The sequence below is a fragment of the Natator depressus genome, chromosome 13, assembly GCF_965152275.1.
Source record: "Natator depressus isolate rNatDep1 chromosome 13, rNatDep2.hap1, whole genome shotgun sequence".
Taxonomy (NCBI): Eukaryota; Metazoa; Chordata; order Testudines; family Cheloniidae; genus Natator; species Natator depressus.
The window spans coordinates 29,606,226-29,624,194 of NC_134246.1; the positions used below are offsets into that span (position 1 = coordinate 29,606,226).

A 17,969-nucleotide genomic window follows, 5' to 3' on the forward strand; every position below is an offset into this window, starting at 1 on the left:
GTTAGCAGAGGGCACGGTTAGCTGCTGTGAGCCAGGACACCTGGGTTCTATTCTGGGCTCTCCCGCTGCCTCACTGTGTTACCCAGGACAATTCACATAACTGCCAAGTGCCTCAGTTTCCTTTTCTTTAAAATGGAGCTAATAAAACCTTCCCTGCCTCAGGCACATGCTGAATTAGCCACGGTCTCCTTCGGGCTACCTAAGAGAAACGTGTGAATAATAAAGGGCTCCTGCTTTTTCTTTTGCATACCCAACTCACCCCACTATACCAGCGGTGCACCGCTGCCCACGTAGAGAGCCTGTGAAAGAACACGGCACGGACTCCCTGGGTACCGACACTCCTCCCCACACACGCAACGCCACCGCACAAACAGCAGGCCCTTGCTCACAGACAGAGAGCTGGAGGTAATTCCAGAACACCCAACTCCCCCTGCAATGACAGCACGCTGAGTAACCCTGACATCCCGCAGAAACAAATCAAACCTGAGAGACTCCAGCAAGGGCGACAGTGGGGGAGGCGCAGCAAGGGGCCAAAAACATTTACAGTGAAATAAAGAGGAAGGAGGGGGTGTGGACAGGCAAAGCACAGACAGAAGCAGCAGCTAAAACAAGAGCAATGCAGGTTGACAAGGAAAAGATCTTTCGGCAATGCAGCAGGCTGCCCTAGGAGCCACTCGCGCTGGAGCGATTCACAGAGAGACTGCATTGCACTCCAACCTCTGACCCGGGCCAGCGAAGGGCTCTCATCCCAGCCCTGCTGCCTATAACTGTCCTTGAGACACACCCCCGCACAAAGGGGATGCTCTGCTCTCCCTTCCCTCTGCACAGCAGGACCTGTCTGGGCCTGCAGCCCCATTCAGTTTCTGGGGTTTCATTGCCATGCAGAGGCGCACAACCGCACTTGGGGGGGATAGCGGGACATTTACCAGCTCTTCTCCCCCAGCTGCAACCCCCACGCTTCCCCCAAGCTCGAAAACAAATCAGGACATGGCCTGCTGGAGTGACAGGCCAGCCAGTCAATCTCAGGTGAACTCACGGCCCTGCCGCCCTCCAGGAGGCACTAGCTTTGCAGGAGGAGGCCTGGCGCCCTACGGCAAAGGAGCTAACACATCAAGTAACATTAACGCCAAAGTGAAAAGTTAAAGAGCAGATTGTGTGCGTGTCCCAGGGAGGGATCTCTGCTAAGCAAAGACCTCGGCTAATCCTCTAGTGGCCAGTATAGTGCGTCTGACTCCCCTATGTCTCAGGAGTGCCCCCGCAGCTCCACTCTGCCCCTGGCAAGGCAGCACCAAGCATCTCCTTTGGAGCCCTCAAGCACTGGGGCCTCCTTTGCTAAGGAAAAGCTCTGGGGCAGTACTACCTAGCAGGCTGAGCTCAGGACAGGGAGCCAGGAGCTCCCAAGAGGCGGTCCTGGTTCACTGGCTCAGATATCCATGGAACTCCTGACGCATGCAGAGTCCAGGGCTGCACACCAGGCGAGTGACTGCATCTGCAAATGGCTGACTTGACACAAGCATAGGGCACTGCAGGGGTGCACAATTACACGCTTGGATTCCTTAGGAACCTGGCTAGCTGCATAGCCTGGGGCAAGCCCGGCCACTGTTCTGCCTGAGCTCCTTCCTTCCCAGGACTGGGCTAGTCCTTAGTCAGCTCCCTCCCTTCCACATGTGTAAGAAGTGCTTTCAACGTGTACAGTGCTAGTGAGTCCCACGCGGCCGGGTGAGAGAAAAGGCCTTATTGTGCATAGAGCACAGACACCAGCCATCCCCAGCACGGGTTTGCTCCAAGCAGGATTACCACATGGGAGCAAAGGGAGGGAGAGAGAAGCAGCTTTTCCCATCCCTATTCTGCAGTGCCCTGGGTCCCCAGCCCAGCTTTTCCTGTCTCCTCCCACTGGAAGCTCAGAACCCTGCACTGGGGACATCACTGCCTGGTGCCATGGGAACAACCAAGCAGGCAAGGGCTCCAGTGCGGGATGTGGCAGGAAAGCCTGGGCCAGCTGGGAGGGACGAAGTCCCTCCCCAGACTGACAGGTCCGAGGGCAGACAGACGGCAATGCAGCGTCCCCCTCTCCCCTAGGGTTGTGTGCTGCCATCTGGATGGGAATTGTGGAACCCGTGGGGGGAGGAACTCCTTCCTTCGGGCTTCCTCCAGTCGTTACCCATCGCCCAGTCTAGAGAGCGCTCGCACCAGCTGGCACTCCTGGCTGCCCCAGCTGCAGGACTCCACCGCAAACAGCAGGTCCCTGCCGGTTCCTCTGGAGGTCACACTTTTTGCTGCCTTCCCCGAAACCCTCGGGCTTTTACTGAGTGGATTTTGGGGGTGGGAGCAGGGATATAAAGTCCCTTGTTTTTCCAGGCCAATGAGTCACTTGCTGTGAACAGCCGCAGAAAGCCAGTCACGGGACAGCACCCATTAGAAAGCCTTTTGATTGAGCCAGCGTGAAAAGGGGACATGAACAATGGCTTAGCAGGCCTGTCTCAGCCAGCATGTCAACTCAGATGATAAAACGAGGCATCATCTCCCAGGGCACCCAAGGCTCCAGCTCGATCTGCCGTCAGGAAGCACTTGCACAGCACTCTGCCCCTCACTTCAGTTGCTGAATGTGCTACGGGACGCGATGCAAACCCCTCAGCTGCCACCCCAGAGGCCCATAGCATGTACACAGACCTTCCACCGGGCATCCCAAAGCTGGGCTCGGAACCCCATTCACAGATGGGGAAACAGAGGCCCCGGGTCCCAAGTCTCCCCTGCCTCCCACCATCTGAAGCCATTTTCACCTTGGCAAAGGGGGCGAGTGGAAACTCCTGCTCTGGTGGCATTTTACAAAGGTGTAAGGACAATACAAAGGGCAAGACAGGGTCACCAAGGCACACGATTTACCCTTGGTGACTAGCACAGCCAGGAACAGAGTCCACCTCCTGCCTCCCAGCGCAGGGCCCTGGCCACACCACCTCCTTCATGCAGGGAACTTCACCACAGTAACAACAGAACAGGGCACTGGGTGAATGAACGTAGCCCACTGAGTCCTGCTCCACATCCCATGGCTGCCCTGATGGGGAAAGCCCTGGGGCAAGGGATGTCTATGTGCTGGGCAGCACATTGCTGGTGTTAAGTACAGACATAATGATACAGGTGTGCTCTGCAGACTACAGGTCCTAGCATGCCATGCTCCATCTCCCTGCACAGAGGCTACTTGCATTCCTGAGACTTGTGGTGTCCAACGTGCATATTAAAAATGAGGCCAGCCACAATTTGCTCCATTTCATGCTCATTGCCAGTGAAACATGGCATGAATCTGGCCAACAGGAAGACTCCCCAAGAGCCTTCTTTGTGAGCTGCTCAGTCAGGACCCACCTTCCTCCGGCATCGACAAGCCTGGCGCCTGGGGCACGGGGCACCCAGCCTGCCAAAAGCCTGGCCCAGAAACACCCAGAAGGCTGAGACTCAGACAGAGCACGAGGCTGGGCGGCTGTGGGGGCCAGTCACTGTTGCTGGCAAATAGAGACCGTCAGCCAGGCAGTCCAGGATTACCTTCCAGCGAGGCTAACCCAGCCACTCCACAGAGTGCAGGGAGAACAAACAACCAGACGAGTGTGAACTCCTGAAATGCCAAAGGGGAGAAATCCAACCCAGCTCACGATTCCAGGTGCCGTTTCGTGCCAGGTAATTACCCATTGCCACTTGTGGGAGGCAGCAATTGGAGGAAGCAGCGGGCCAGGCCATCGGGGCCGGACACATACCTCTACAAGCACACACTGGCATCAAACGCTGAAAAGAAAGTCTTTGTGCCAACACGCCCCATATGACTGGCTCCCACTCACTGGGCTTTGACTGTTCCCAGGGGCTATTCTGGATCAGAGCACCAGGGCAGAGATGCCATAGCAGTTTGGAAAGGAAGAACACACAGCGAGCTCTCTGGAACAGCAAGTTCCAGGGGGCAGAGCGGCCTCGTGGGAGACGTGTTTGGAGAAAGGATCCTTAGAAATGAAGCTGCCTTTTAGCAAGAGACCTGCATTGTTAAGAGTCGCTGGGGCTGTGACTGCATCCAATTAAACTCAGCAAACAGCCCTGGGGAGCGGTGCAGATTGAGCAGCCGTATGCAATCATGTAATGAAAGGCTGTATCACAGGGATGCTTACCCACCTTTGGAAAGCCCTATATAGCTATTATTATTATGAGTATAATAAAGGGCAGGGGCTGGAACCATGCAGTACAGAGTACAGCAGTCCAACCCACCACCCCCTCTCAGCGTCCAAGTACAGCACGCAAGTATTTCTCTATGAAAATTCCTCCAACATAAAACCAAGGGAAGGAAATTGTTACTCCCAAGAACTCCATGTACACACATGATCAGTTTCAGAAACCAAACAAGTCTCAGACATGTCAAATTAGAGAACACCGGCCCAAAATGTAACCACTAGCTCTTCAGATGGCCTGATGCAAAAGAAAAGGAGTACTTGTGGCACCTCAGAGACTAACCAATTTATTTGAGCATAAGCTTTCGTGAGCTACAGCTCACTTCATCGGATGCATACTGCAAAAGAGTCTCTTTCTCGCCCACCTGCATCATCGTGAGTGGTGCAGGCATCACTCTGTCCTGCTGCTCCACTCTTGAGGGCAGGCAGGAGATGGGAGTCCTCAGGTCTCAAGAACAAACATGATGGGCTGGAGGAGGGACAACTCAGCAGACCAACCAGGGAAGCAGCCGGGTCTAAGCTAGAGCCTTGCCTAAGTCTGCACTGCCCCTTTAAGACAGAGGTGCCCCAAATTCGCCCAAACATGATTGCTTCTCTGAGGGCTTGGCTACACTTGCGAGTTACAGCGCAATAAAGGAGCCCCGGGCGCACTAGCTCACTACCTGTCCACACTGGCAAGGCATGGAGCACTCTGACTCCGCGGCTACACGGCTGCTGGTAATCCACCTTGGTGAGTGGAATAACTTTTGCTGCGCCCCTCGCTGGAGCACCATGGCGCCAGTGTGAACGAGGTGTTGCTTTACTGCGCTCTGATCAGCCTCCGGAAACGTTCCATAATCCCCTTAAGTCAAGTGGCCACTCTTGTCATTGTTTGGAATCGGCGGTAGGAATGCGGAAATGCCCGTTGAAAGCTCCGTTTCTGACAGTCAGCTGTTTATCTGCTCCGAGACAAAGCAACCCTTAGTGTGGAATGCTGGGTGAGAGAGAGAGAGAGGCAGGGGCGGGTCTGCTGCTGTCTGAACTTACAAGACAGCACGCTGACATGCTCTCAGCCCCCCAAAAACCCACTCTCTCTCCCCCCACATACACACAACACACTCGCTGTCACACTTCACCCCACCCCACCCCACCCCACCCCTATTTGAAAAGCACGTTGCAGCCACTTGCATTATGGGCAGCTATCCCAGCATGCACCGCTCCCAATGCTGCTGCAAGTGCCGCAAATGTGGCCATGCCAGTGCGCTTGAAGCTGTCAGTGTGGACAGACTGCTGCGCTTTCCCTACTGCGCTCTCTGAAGGCTGGTTTAACTCAAAGCGCTCTACATCTGCAAGTGTAGCCATGCCCTGACTGAAGGGAAGAGTGCAGCAGCTCAGAGCAGGAAATTGCATGGCCCACCTCTGGGCCAACTTGGCTTGCAGCGTCCCCAAATCCTCACTGGAATGGTTTGAATGAGAAAAGGTACAAAATGGTAAATAAAGCCATCTGCTTCCTCGGAAGCCCAGCTTTTGGAAGTGTGAGTGAACAAGTGAACCTGACACGTGTGCCCACAGTGCTCACGCCTTATGCAGGCTGGGGATTTGTGACTACACAGCTGAGCTTTGCACGTACATGAGAAGGGCACAAAACACACATTTGAAACTATAACAGAGTCCTTCCCTCTGAGCAAACTGCTGCATCATCAGTGCCAGCGGTCTGGAGAATGACTTCTGTACAGAGCAGCCTCCCTCCCCCTGCTCACAGAGTCAGAGTTTCCAAGGCCAGAAGGGACCATTGGGATTGACCTCCTGCATAACACAGGAGATGGAAACCTCGCCCAGCAACTCCTGCATCCAGCCCACAACTTCTGTTTGAGCTACCATGATCAAAACCTTCCAGTGGAAACCATCTCGCCAGGTTTTGGTGGAATTATTGGTATTGTCTTTTTTTTTTTTTTTAAACGTGCGAAGACAAAATACTAGAAAACATTAAATATCTAGAATGAAATCCTAGATTAATGATATCCACTAAATATCTTTAGAATGACCAAAGTTAGTGGGAGTTTTGCCACTGGCCTCAATGGGTATGTCTACACTGCAATTAAAACGCCGTGCCAGCTGACTCGGACTAAGGGGCTGTTTAACTGCAGCGTAGCAGAACAGGCTCAGGCTGGAGCCTGAGCCCTAGAACTCTCCCACCTTGCAGGGTCCTACAGCCCAGGCTCCAACCTGACCCCAAACATCTACTCTGCAATTAAACAGCCCCTTAGCCAGAGCCCCACGAGCCCAAGTCAGCTGGCACAGACGGGTTTTTAATTGCAGTGTAGACAGACCCAATGGAGGCAAGGTTTCACCTCCAGGGCATAATACAGCCATGTGCAGCCAACCCCGAGCTTATAAAAGACAGATCTTTCCCAGAAAACTTGATTGGTTTAAAAATAAAAATGACAAACTGCTTGGGAGCCGTGAGGAAAGCAGGCATATTCCACCTGGATTTCAGTGGAGCATTCAATCTAGCATCTCATGAACCTTTTATCACCAAATTAACTGAAACTGATTTCGCTATGAACGAGCACTGCCACGCAGACTGGCTCAGGGACTCAGAGCAAAGGGTGATATATCGAATTCGCGAGAGGCGTCCCGGGAGAGAAAATTACATTGATCCAAGAGCCTGGACTTAATAGAGAAAGTCCTGGATCAGTGCCAACATAGAACCACGCTAGCCTGAGGGACCATTTAAGGACCAGAGTCTTGTGCAGTCCAGGGCTAGACAGGAAAGCTCTCAGATTCCCAGTGGTGCCTAGTGTTCATTTATAAGCCCAGTAAGTCATGGCATATTACAGCCTCAGCCACAATCATTCGGATCTCCAGCCTGACTTTCCCACGCACCACCTACTTCAATTCTGACCTGATTTTAGGGGCCACTGAGCACTGTTAGTACATCAGGTTGGCTCTCACTCTGTGCGCTACGAACTCATCCAGTTTCCAGCCACGGGTAAGCACCGATCTGTAACTCCAGGGGCTACTGAGACTATGAGCATATAAAATCCAGATGGAAGGCGAGTGAATCGGGGGCTGAAGCAGGGTAATGCTGGTTTACTGAATGTTAACAATGTAAAACAACTTCCATCGCATCACAGCAGCTAGACTTCATTGTATGCCTCACTACGACAAGCCAGAGAGGCTGTCTGCATCCCATGCAGCTGCTGACATGGGCAGCTCCTCCTCCCCACGCACACAATGGCCCCTGGAGGCGAAGTGCAGAAAAATCAGCGAATTTAGGAAAAGGACTGATTTTACTCCACCTAACTTCCCTTCAACACCCTCCCCGCCACGCCCTCCAGCTCAGCCCCGGTACCAGTGAACAGGTGACTGCTGCACAGTTCCCACCTCTCAGAACCAGCATGTCAGGCTTTCTGCAGACTCAGGTAGGCAGCATCGGCTTCACCTCTGGAAGGTTCACACCAAATCAAAGGCTCAAATCTTTGTGGGTTTTTTAATTCAGCAGAAACTGGCAGAAACTCTGTGCTTTAAAAAATACTCATGTTTACCACCAGGATGGCATCCACTGTACCAAGAAAACATGGCCATCTCCTCATCAGAACTCTAAAGAGCTGCCTGGATGAGACCCAGCCGTGGAGTCCCAAGCCCTTCTTATTCAGGCTACCCTACCAGAGAGCACAGCTGACCCAGCAGATACCTTTGCCTGAAAAGTTAGGTCGATTCAGATACATCGTTCAGAGGTGTGAAAAATCCACACCCCTGAGCAACATAGATAAGCCAGCCTAACCCCAGGTGTAGAAAGTGCGAGGTCGACCTAGCTACCCCCTCTTGGGGAGGTGGATTACCTACCCCGATGGCAGAACCTCTCCTGTCAGCACAGGCCGTGGCCACAATGAAACACTACAGAGGCGCAGCTGTGCTGTTACAGTGTAGACAAGTGCAGAGTAGCCATGGGATGAAGCTAAAGTTCGGTCATGAATTAGAAATTGGTTAAGAGAAAAAACAGAAACCAACTGTTCATTTTTAGACTGAAAGGAGGTTAACAGTGGTCCCCACAATCTTTTCTCTAATCGATGTATTGATTATGTGCAAAAAGAGTTGAATGGTGAGGTGGCAAAATTTGCAGGTGACAAAAATAATTTTGTGTCAAGAGTAGAGAAGAGATTGGGAGGAAATTCAGAAAGCCCTAAAAACTTAAAAGTACAACAGCAGATGAAACTCAAGGTGCAAGGTGATAGCAGGGAGAGCTGCATGATCATATCCAGGGATGGGCTGCACATTAATTGTTACCACTCAGGAAAAGTCCCTTGGCATCACCTTGGGCAGCTCAATGAACAAACGAGGTATCTGAGAAAGGGCTAGAAATCACACTGGACACACTTCACTGTAACAGCCGTGTTCGTCTGTATCCGCAAAAAGAAAAGGAGGACTTGTGGCACCTTAGAGACTAACAAATTTATTTGAGCATAAACTTTCGTGAGCTACAGCTCACTTCACGAAAGCTTATGCTCAAATAAATTTGTTAGTCTCTAAGGTGCCACAAGTCCTCCTTTTCTTGTTACTAGACACACTGTATCCCTATATAAAAGCAATGCTGCAGCCTTGCTGTATCTATGGCATTCCAGTTCTGTTTCAGGAAGGAGCACAAGTGGCAAAGGTCCAAACAACAGCAACAAAACTGATGACGGGCACAGAAAGACCCTGCAAACCTTTATGCATGTGCATGACTTTACTTTTGTGAGTAGACCCACCGCATGAAATCCTGGCTCTGCGGAAGTCAACAGGATTTTGACCATTGAATTTAATGGAACTACTCACACAAGTGGTGATACACATGCTTAGGTATTTGCAAGTACAGAGAAAATTTAAAACTGGTAAAAGGAATTTTTTTTATACAATGCATAATTAATGTGTAAGACTTGCTGGCACAAAATATTGAGACAGAGAGCTTAGTAGGAGTCAAAAGACATCAGACAGTTGTATGGATAACAAGAATATCACCTGCTGTTATGTTAGTTAGGATGAAAATATGTAAAGGATATCAACCCTCCTGCTTCAAGGCACAAGCTAACTATTACATGCCTGGAATTAGGGAAAAACTTCTCTCATGAGCCTGTTACGATATAATTTATTACTAATGATTACAGTAGGATGCAGAGCCTCCAGTCAGGACTGAGGCCCAGCCTCACTGGATGCGAGACAATATACAATAGAAGACAGTCCTTGCACTAAGGAGCTTGCAGTCTAAATAAGGACAACACACAATGGGGAGGGGAGAAGGAAGAGAAAACAAGAGATGGCCGCAATAATAGAACAGAAGCTTGTATATATGTTTAGCTAAGTGTGCACTATGTCCATTCACACTTTCCCCCAAAGCTTCTGGTACCAGACCCAGTCAGAGCTGGGTCATAGGCTAGAAGCTCCACGGATCTGATGCAGGATGGCAGTGCAGTGTGGTTGTGATCTCTCCTTGTAAAATGGGGATTACTAGCCAGGAATGACAAGGCGACATTTCCTCTGAGATTAAAGAACAAAAGCAGCAGCTTTCAATTAGTGCCAGAGGAGGGGATCATGCTATAACTTACCAGAGAAAATGAGATGGGGATTTCCACTGGGAATTAGTAAGAAGGAAGCTGCCGAGGCTTCCAGACCCCGTGCCATGCTGTATCCCAAACTCCTGGGGCCCCTGACCCCAAAAGACACAGCTGGCCTCTGCTGTGACAGGCCTGAGCTCTGGGTTGCTGCACAGCACAAGGGGACAGCAGGTCACCTCCCCCAGCCACAGGCTGGGATAAGATTGGCTACAAAGCACCGGCTCAAACGAAAACTCAGAATCCTCAGCCCCACCCAACGGGTGCAACGATTGATGTATTCCAACAAGTCAGTCTGAGTGGCGGTCAACCAGCAGCAGTGAGTGAAGCTGTCTGTCACCTGGGGGCTGCACAGACAGGTGAGCCAAGAGCAACCACCCAGAGATTGTGCCCCAGAATCCCAGAGGCTGCCTGAGTGGGCGAATAAAGCCTGGCACATCGCAGAGAGCACAAGCTTTCAACGCCAACACAAGCCAGGCTGCTAGCCAACTGCCATTGCTCCAGGAAGGACCTGTAGCCATCTGCCCACAGAGCACATGGTGGGGCACAGCAATGTGCTGCAGGAGAATGGCTGTTATATATACTGGTGGTTCTGAGACATACCTGGAAGAACGATGATAAGGGAGATCAGCCCCTATCCCTGCCCTCTCCTCTCCCTGCTCTCATTCTCTCCCTGGCTCCTCCCCAGACTGATCACCTCTGGGCTCCTCACAAGTCTGGGGCCAAATCCTGGCTCCAGAGAAGTCAAGGCACAATTTGCCATTGACTTCAATGGGGCAGGATTTCACCCAGGGATCTAAGGCCAAGATTTTCAGAAGAGAAGGGCCTCAAAGGGTCCTGAGTCTCAAAGTGCTGAGCACACAACCTCCGAAAATCAGGCCCCTTTAAACCCGCTCAAGTTGGGACCTCAAAATCACTAATTGCTCTCAAAAATCTTCGCCAGATCCTCCCCTTTTCTGCCCCCAAATAGCGATGGCAACATATTGGTTTTCACAATATAAAAGCAATAGACTGGTGCCAGGTTGGCATAATTTATTTCAGCCCTGTAATACAAGATGGGGCAGGTTGGGGCCGGGGGGGGAGGGAAATGGTATGATGTAACCTAGCCACATCTCTGCTGGGATTGCTGTTCAGATGCGGTATGTATTCCTGTGCTGTGAAAACACAATAAGAATTCTTGAAAAGCTGTAGCTATTCTGATCTAGCTCTGGAAACCAGAGACAGTCTGTAAACCCAGGCTCCTCCTCCATTGTGCTAGGCAAATAACCAGATACAGCACATCTGTTTTACACTGATGTGCAATAATGAAAGGCTGGACTGTGCCTTCTGCACACGGCAACCTGGAAGAGATTCTCAAGTGCTGTAACACCCCACTGCATCTTGCCAGCAGATAGCGCACAGCTCAGCAGAGATTAAAATGTGTTAAGGAGGGAAAAAAACAAACAATTCACAGCTTTATGCTGCCCCCATAAATTAACAGCCAAACTAACAGCTGAGAGCTTCTATCAATGCTAACTCAAACATGCAACATTTCAAAAGTAAAAACGGGCCGCAAAGTCTCTTTCCTCTCACTCTGCATTCAGATCACACACAACTAGCAGGATATTCCACAAAGCACTGGCTACAGAGAGCACTGATGACTTGGGTGGCCACATGCACCCAGCGTTCTACAGCAGAGCCGCAGGCACGCTCCTCTGCAGGAGGGCGAGCGAATGGCCCGCAGAGGTGACAGGTCCCAGAATGCAACCCTCCACCTTGATGCGAGCAGAGCCATGCTGGGACCTATAGCCTCCTGGGGCCACAAGGCCATGTTCTAAGATGGGAGCAGTAGCAGTCTGATCCCATTAACGAAAACTAGCAGCAGCCTTGGGGGTCTTGTCATATTGCCAACAAAGCCTGGGCACCTCTGCAGGAGAGGGGCATATTGGCAGGAGCTCATCAACACATTTTGTTGGCATCTCCTGCTTCCCCCTTGTTCCATTAGGTGAGAAAACAAAACAACATCAACCAGAGCCCAGCACAAACCGTTCACATGTCGCAAGACAATACAGATCAACTGGGGAAGGTTATTGGTGGGGGGAGGGTGTGCTAACAAGCCTAATTCTGGGATGAGCAGAGTCAGGTTTAGAGCCCTGGGCTGTAGCAGGTCTCAGTCCATCTGTTAATGTTTGTAGCATGACCCTTTTCTGTCTGAACAGGGATTGGTCAGAAGGCTTTGCCCTCCCCTCATTCCAAACTAGATCTCCAGTCCCCATTCTTTGTCTTCACATCTCTCCGCAGCTGCTGCCATATCACATCTCACATTTTCCGTTTTGCTGAGCAGGGATTCAGGGGTCCTGCTCACCACACTGCTGGGTGACAACAAGGCAGCTGGTGAGGCTCTTAAAGGCACAGCTCCTCCAGTTGAAGAGCTCACAATCTGAGCATGAATTCTGCTGTCTCTTAGGGGAAATGCTTTCAATAGAATCCGGATGGCTGAGGAGGGTCAGGGCAGGTGCACACAACAGAGCTCCCACACATATCTACAGTAGAAGCCAGAGGGGAGCAGTCCTCTCCCTCCAACACTCCTGATCAGAGAGAGGAAGAAGTATCAGCAGTCGGGTTTAGAGGTTTCAGTGACTAGCTTCTGTCCAATTATACAAATCGCACTGCACTTCTGGGATAATACAGCACAGGCCGGGACGCACACGCCTTCAAACAGGGTCATTTTAAAGACCTTGTGCATGTTTCTGCTCCTCCCCCATACAAGATACAAATTATTATCTATCCAGTCACAAGCACAGAGCTGAGCAGAACTGAGGTGTCTGTGCAAAACCAAACCTTAGTGGCATTTTGCTTCTTGATCTCACTTTATACAAACCCTGAACATTTGGAGGTGGTCGGGAATCTAAGTGATTCTGGTTTTAGCTCATCTTACTAAAGATTAGACAACATCCCAGACCCCAAGAGCCTACAGCTTTGGCGCAGCACAGAGATCCCTTCCAGTGCTGCCAATATTTTAGCAAGGGACTCCCACAAAAATTTGCCCTCTTAGTCTTTGAAAAACCCTGTGTCCCAAGGATGCATGTGCAGCAGAAAGGAAAGAGTGAGGGGTGGAATTGGTTTATTTGTTTTCCATTTAACAAGCACTTTTTTATAATCATATCCAAGGAGAGAGGCAACGCTAACTTATATGAAGCTGCACTTTGCTGGAAGTGTTTATACTTTGATGCTCATAAACATACTGTGCATAATGCTAGCATAGTCCTGCTCTACTTGGGCAGTCAGAAATGGGGCAAGGGAGGGCCTCCTCCTCAGGAATCTCTTTCTTTAATACCTGCTTTTGGTGGAAACTCACACCATGACGAAGACAAAGCATTTGGACATCAGTATTTTCATGAGGTCTAGAAAATAAGTGATTTATCAATAACCAAGAAGGATGAACTTGAGTCAGGAGAACCTCCAACCCTAAGCTCTAGCTCAACCAGACATTGTAGGCTAGCTGCAAGAACCACTGGGGGAGATTCTTTGGACTGTCTTATACAGAAGCTCAGACGCACTCAATGATCATAATGATCCTTTCTGGCCTTAAAACCTAGCCGTCTATGAACACTTATTTCAATGTGGAGCCAATTTTATCAAGTGGCTCCCTAGGTCACGCTCTACCATATTGTTATTCCCATACCCCTGTGGGAAAAGCTGGGCAGAATTCATGCAGCAACTTGCTTTCTTTTGCAGTGCACAGGAGGGCATGTCTGTCTGTGGTTTCGAACCAGCAGGAGCACAGTGTATTACTCCACAGGCCGAGGTTGAGGGTTCAGGAAAGGAACCTGAAATAAGCTGCTTATAACTGAATACACAAGTCAGAAAGGTGTGATCAGAACTACTGACACTCTGCCACACTCCACATGTACCGCTGTAGCAGCGCATCACTCATCCACTTGGGAGCTCTTCCCTAACGTCAGGAAATATTGCTGTACTATTATACAGCCAATTATATATTCAGCTACAGAAATGCAGGAATCGTACTATACATGAGGGCTTGAAAAAAATCCACCCACCAGTCCCAACATAGAAGTCCTCCTTGGTGAGTGCCTAACTTAACAACTTCTTCAAAATTCTCCCATTTTAAATAAAAAAAGTGTCTCGCCCCCATGGTTGCAAAGCAAACCTTCCAAACGTGACCCACCTGAAATCAACATGGTGCTGACTTCCTGAGTCTGCAGACAGCAATGCCTCTGCACAACCAGATCAGTCTCACTCTACTGCAGTTTGGAAAGGTATAGAGCCCAGCTATGCTGCTGCTCAGAGTATGAATATGAAAAATGAAGTCTCCAGCAGGGAGAAATCCACCCCAGTAGAAACCCAATCCCTCTTCCTTCCCAGCAGCAGGGGTGGCAAAGGGGATAGGGTGCTGCAACTGTCACTCTGGCATTGCCGTGGGCCTCACAGTTGAACCCCAGTCTCTCATTTTATAACCAGTAGGATTGAATCCTTCTGCCCGCATCTAGTAAGATGTGTAACCCTGCTACATATGCACATTGTCACCAGAAAGGGATCACAGGGATGTGTAATTATTTAAGCTGGATAGACAGAATAGTTTTCAAATACATTCCTGGGAAACTGGAGGATTCTCATCTGTATTTTCCAACTGACAGTAAATCAAAGCCCTAAAGCTCCTCCTACTAATCCTGGCAGGAGTTTGGACTCCAGCTGTGAACAAGAGCTTTGCTAACAGACAAAAGGCCTTGGGAAGCATCCCCAAGGGTTTTACTTCTGCACAGTGCTCATCTCAGAGCTGAAATCCCAACACACTTGCAATCTTCTGGCCTCCGCATCGGAGAACTGCCCTGTCTTCCAACCTGAGTCCTCAGCAATAGCAGGTGCAAAGGCATAAAAATCACCTTTCTGAACCCACTCCTGCTATGACATGGCTCTTCAGATTACAGAGGTGACTACATTTATCTCATCCAACATCACATCGCTTAGGCACATTCGGGGGGCGGAAGGTACCTGCAGCCTGCCTAGCCCCATTTTCCTGTACTTTTCTTTAAAGTACAGTCACAGCTACAGATTTTCCTGTAGTCTCCAGCAATATTCAACCTCTGCATCACAGAGAACTTTGCTCATTGTCCCAGCCTGGATTCAGACCAGCTCCCTACAGGTAAAAGCCCCTTTATTCCATTCCCAATCACCAAGCCCTCCTTCCTGTTTCATGTGTTAATGAATTAGATAGCAAAGCTACAGGCCTGGAAAATGGCCCCGAGGCGCATGCAGGCGCCATGCTGACAGCACACATGAGAAAGACCCAATGGAAAAGTAAATGATTTGGAAAATCTGTTCCCCAAAATGAGGCCAACTGCGTCAGCACATGCTGGGTGAACCTGTCATTGTGCTTCCCGATGGCAATGGGTGCATGCAAGTACTGCAAGAGCATCACACTTGCTTTGCTCTGCTCTTGCAAGCAGACAAGCATGGCAGAGCGGCAGTATGAGCCGCAACACCTGGCAGACCTTATTCCATACTGACCAGCCCCAACCCCATTTCTACATCAGTTGTTAAGGGTTACACCTCCACCACACAGGCAAGGGGGCAGAGCCATGTCTACTTAAGGATGCATACTTTCCACAGTATGCATAAGATGAAGTGAGCTGTAGCTCACGAAAGCTTATGCTCAAATAAATTGGTTAGTCTCTAAGGTGCCACAAGTCCTCCTTTTCTTTTTGCAAATACAGACTAACATGGCTGTTACTCTGAAACCTGCTTAAGGATGGTGATCCTTTTCCGGAGCTGAGAAATCTCCCAAGTCACAGGTCTAATGAGCTTTGAGCAGAGTTTTTAACATGTCATTATTTGTTTCTAAGGTCTAGGAAATGTTGTTACATTGCCATGACAACTTTGAATATCTGCAGCAGTTCTGTATCAGAACACTGAAAGGGGCCTGTCTGCGTGAAACCCTGACTTCCTGCCAATGTGCTTTCAAAAAAAACCAAAACACCCTACTACTTTATTTGGCTTTGCATGAACTGAGTCTAAACCAGTAATCCACAGCTTTTAAACCGGCGGGGAGGGGGACTGCACCTCCGTAAATGGGGCAACGCCAGTGGCAATGCTCATAGTGAGCAGTAAGGCAGGGGGACAGTAAGAGGCTAGTGAACCAGACCCGGAGCCTGTCCCCCAGGCCAGGTGCACCCAAGTGCAGCGCACCCCACAGCGATCTGCACAGACCCTGAGGCTCCCTCCAGCAGCTGCACCCGGCAGCCTCCTTATGGATCTTCCTACAGCACCGAGCTCCAGGCAGCCCCTGAGCCGGGCTTCCGTGCCCGCTGCTCCGAGCCAGGGCCGCGGCTGACAACCCGGATGACAAGCGATGAACCTGACATCACCCAAACACAAACCTAACGGCTCCGCCGCCGCTCCCCGCCCAGGGCCCGGCCCCGCCCCGGCACACAGCTGGCCTATGGGGGCGGGAGCAGCGAGAGCCCGGGGCACAACACAGCTGGGACCCGAGTGACACCCCCGCCCCGTAACAGACCCCGACGTCCTGCCCCGGCCCGTGACCCACAACCCCCGCCCGGCCCCGCTCCCGCTCCAACAACTCCCTGCGCCAGGTCCCCTCCGTGCCCTGCCGCGCCCCGCACCTTGAGATAGTCGTTCTCGGAGCGCAGCTCCTCCAGCTCCCGCGCCAGGCCCTCCTGCCCCGCGTCCAGCAGCTCCTCGGTGAGGTCGGAGAAGGCCAGCGAGGTGCTGAGCTGCAGGCGGCTGCTGGCCATGGAGGCGGCGGAGGGCTCGTCGGGCGGCGGCGAGATGCCCTGGCCGGCGGGCAGGGCCGGGGCGCTGCCCGGGGACTCGGGGTCGCTGCCGCTGAGCTCCAGCGAGAGCAGCTTGGCCTCCTCCGAGCCGCTGCAGTCCGAGCCCTCCGAGCTGCTGTCCGTCAGGCTCAGGGGGGGCGGCGGCTCCTCCCCGGCTGGCCCCCGGCACCGCCCCTTCGTCTTGGCCCCAGCCCGGCCCGGAGCCCCCTTCCCGGAGCCCCGGCCGCCAGCGGGCTGCGGCTGCTTCCCCTTCTTCTCGGGCCGCCCGTCTTTGCCCCCGCCCGGCCGCCGCGAGTGCCCGGGCCCCGCGCCTTGCTTCCCGCAGAGCGAGGCCGGCGAGCCGGGGTGGCTGCCGCGCCGGCTCTTGGCCAGGGACCAGCCGGGCACATCCTTGGGTCTGGCCGGGGACGGCGCCCGCTGCAGCTTCTTCTTCTCGGGCGGCGGCGCTGGGGCCGGGCTGAGGGGCTGGCTCGGCTCCGCCTCGGCCGCTTCCATGCCGGCTGCGCGCTGCTCACTGGCCCCGGAGGCTCGGGCCGAAGGCGCGCATCCCTCTGGGCGCGCCGGGGATCGCAGCGCCGGCCCGGGAGCTCGGCGGCTCGCCCCGGGGGCTGCGGCGCGCCCCGCTGGCCGGGAGCTCGGGATCGGCGCGCTGGTCCCTGCTACGCCCGAGAGCTGGCTGGGTGCTGGGCTCTAATCAGCGCCCGGTGGCCCTAAGCGCGTCCCTCTGCCACGCCACGGGGATGCCTCCTGCGCCGGCAGCAGCGCTGCTCAGTCTGGGTGTCTCCGCCCAGCAGCCGCCGAGACGGTGACGCGCACGGTCTGGGAACAAAAGGCGGAGAGGGGCGCCAGAGGGGCGGTGGGATCCTCAAGGCAACAGCGACCCCTTCTCTGGCTGGGCTGCGAGGGGGAATTTCCTCCTGGCACAGTCAGAGCCGCGCGCCGCGCTGTGCGGGCACTGAGCTGGCTGGCAGGACGGTAGCTCGGGGGCTGGGGAGCAGCCTCCCTCTACTGGCCTCAGCAGCAGCCAGGAAGAAAATTATTGCGCCCTGCAAGGTACCATAGGGGTTAGGACCTTTCAGGCACCCCAAGGAAAAGCATCTTCCAGCCCCATCTGTCTTGTGGCGCCACCACCCTATCCTTCCTGCTCAGCTGCCCCAACCTCCCCCGATGGGCTGGGCCAGTCTGTATTCTACCTTGGTGCCACAGTCTGCCCAGGATATCAGCTTGCAGCTCCTTCATGGAGCCGAGAGCAGGGGCATGTACCTGGCACAGTTCACCGCCCTCCCTAACACCTGCTTCTTCTGCGGTGTGAGGGAGACCCTGGTGCACATCTACCTGGAGTTTACCAGACTGCAGCCCCTTTTCCGGCTCCTCCAGAACCTTCTCCTCAGGTTCTGGTTGCACTTTCC

At 52.5% G+C, this 17,969-nt stretch overlaps 1 protein-coding gene across 3 annotated transcripts in view; it reads right to left on the reverse strand.

The window, feature by feature from the left end:
* Nucleotides 1-16,585, reverse strand: part of MTCL2 (microtubule crosslinking factor 2) — an 82,232-nt gene extending 65,647 nt beyond the window's left edge. For 2 of the 3 annotated variants that reach the window (XM_074970347.1, XM_074970346.1), the window contains exon 1: nt 16,390-16,585. In XM_074970347.1, the coding sequence (XP_074826448.1) occupies nt 16,390-16,521 (132 nt within the window). In that variant the 5' untranslated portion in view covers nt 16,522-16,585. The remainder of the gene's footprint in view (nt 1-16,389) is intronic. The other variant, XM_074970348.1, reaches the window with a different exon arrangement.
* Nucleotides 16,586-17,969: the final 1,384 nt, after the last annotated feature.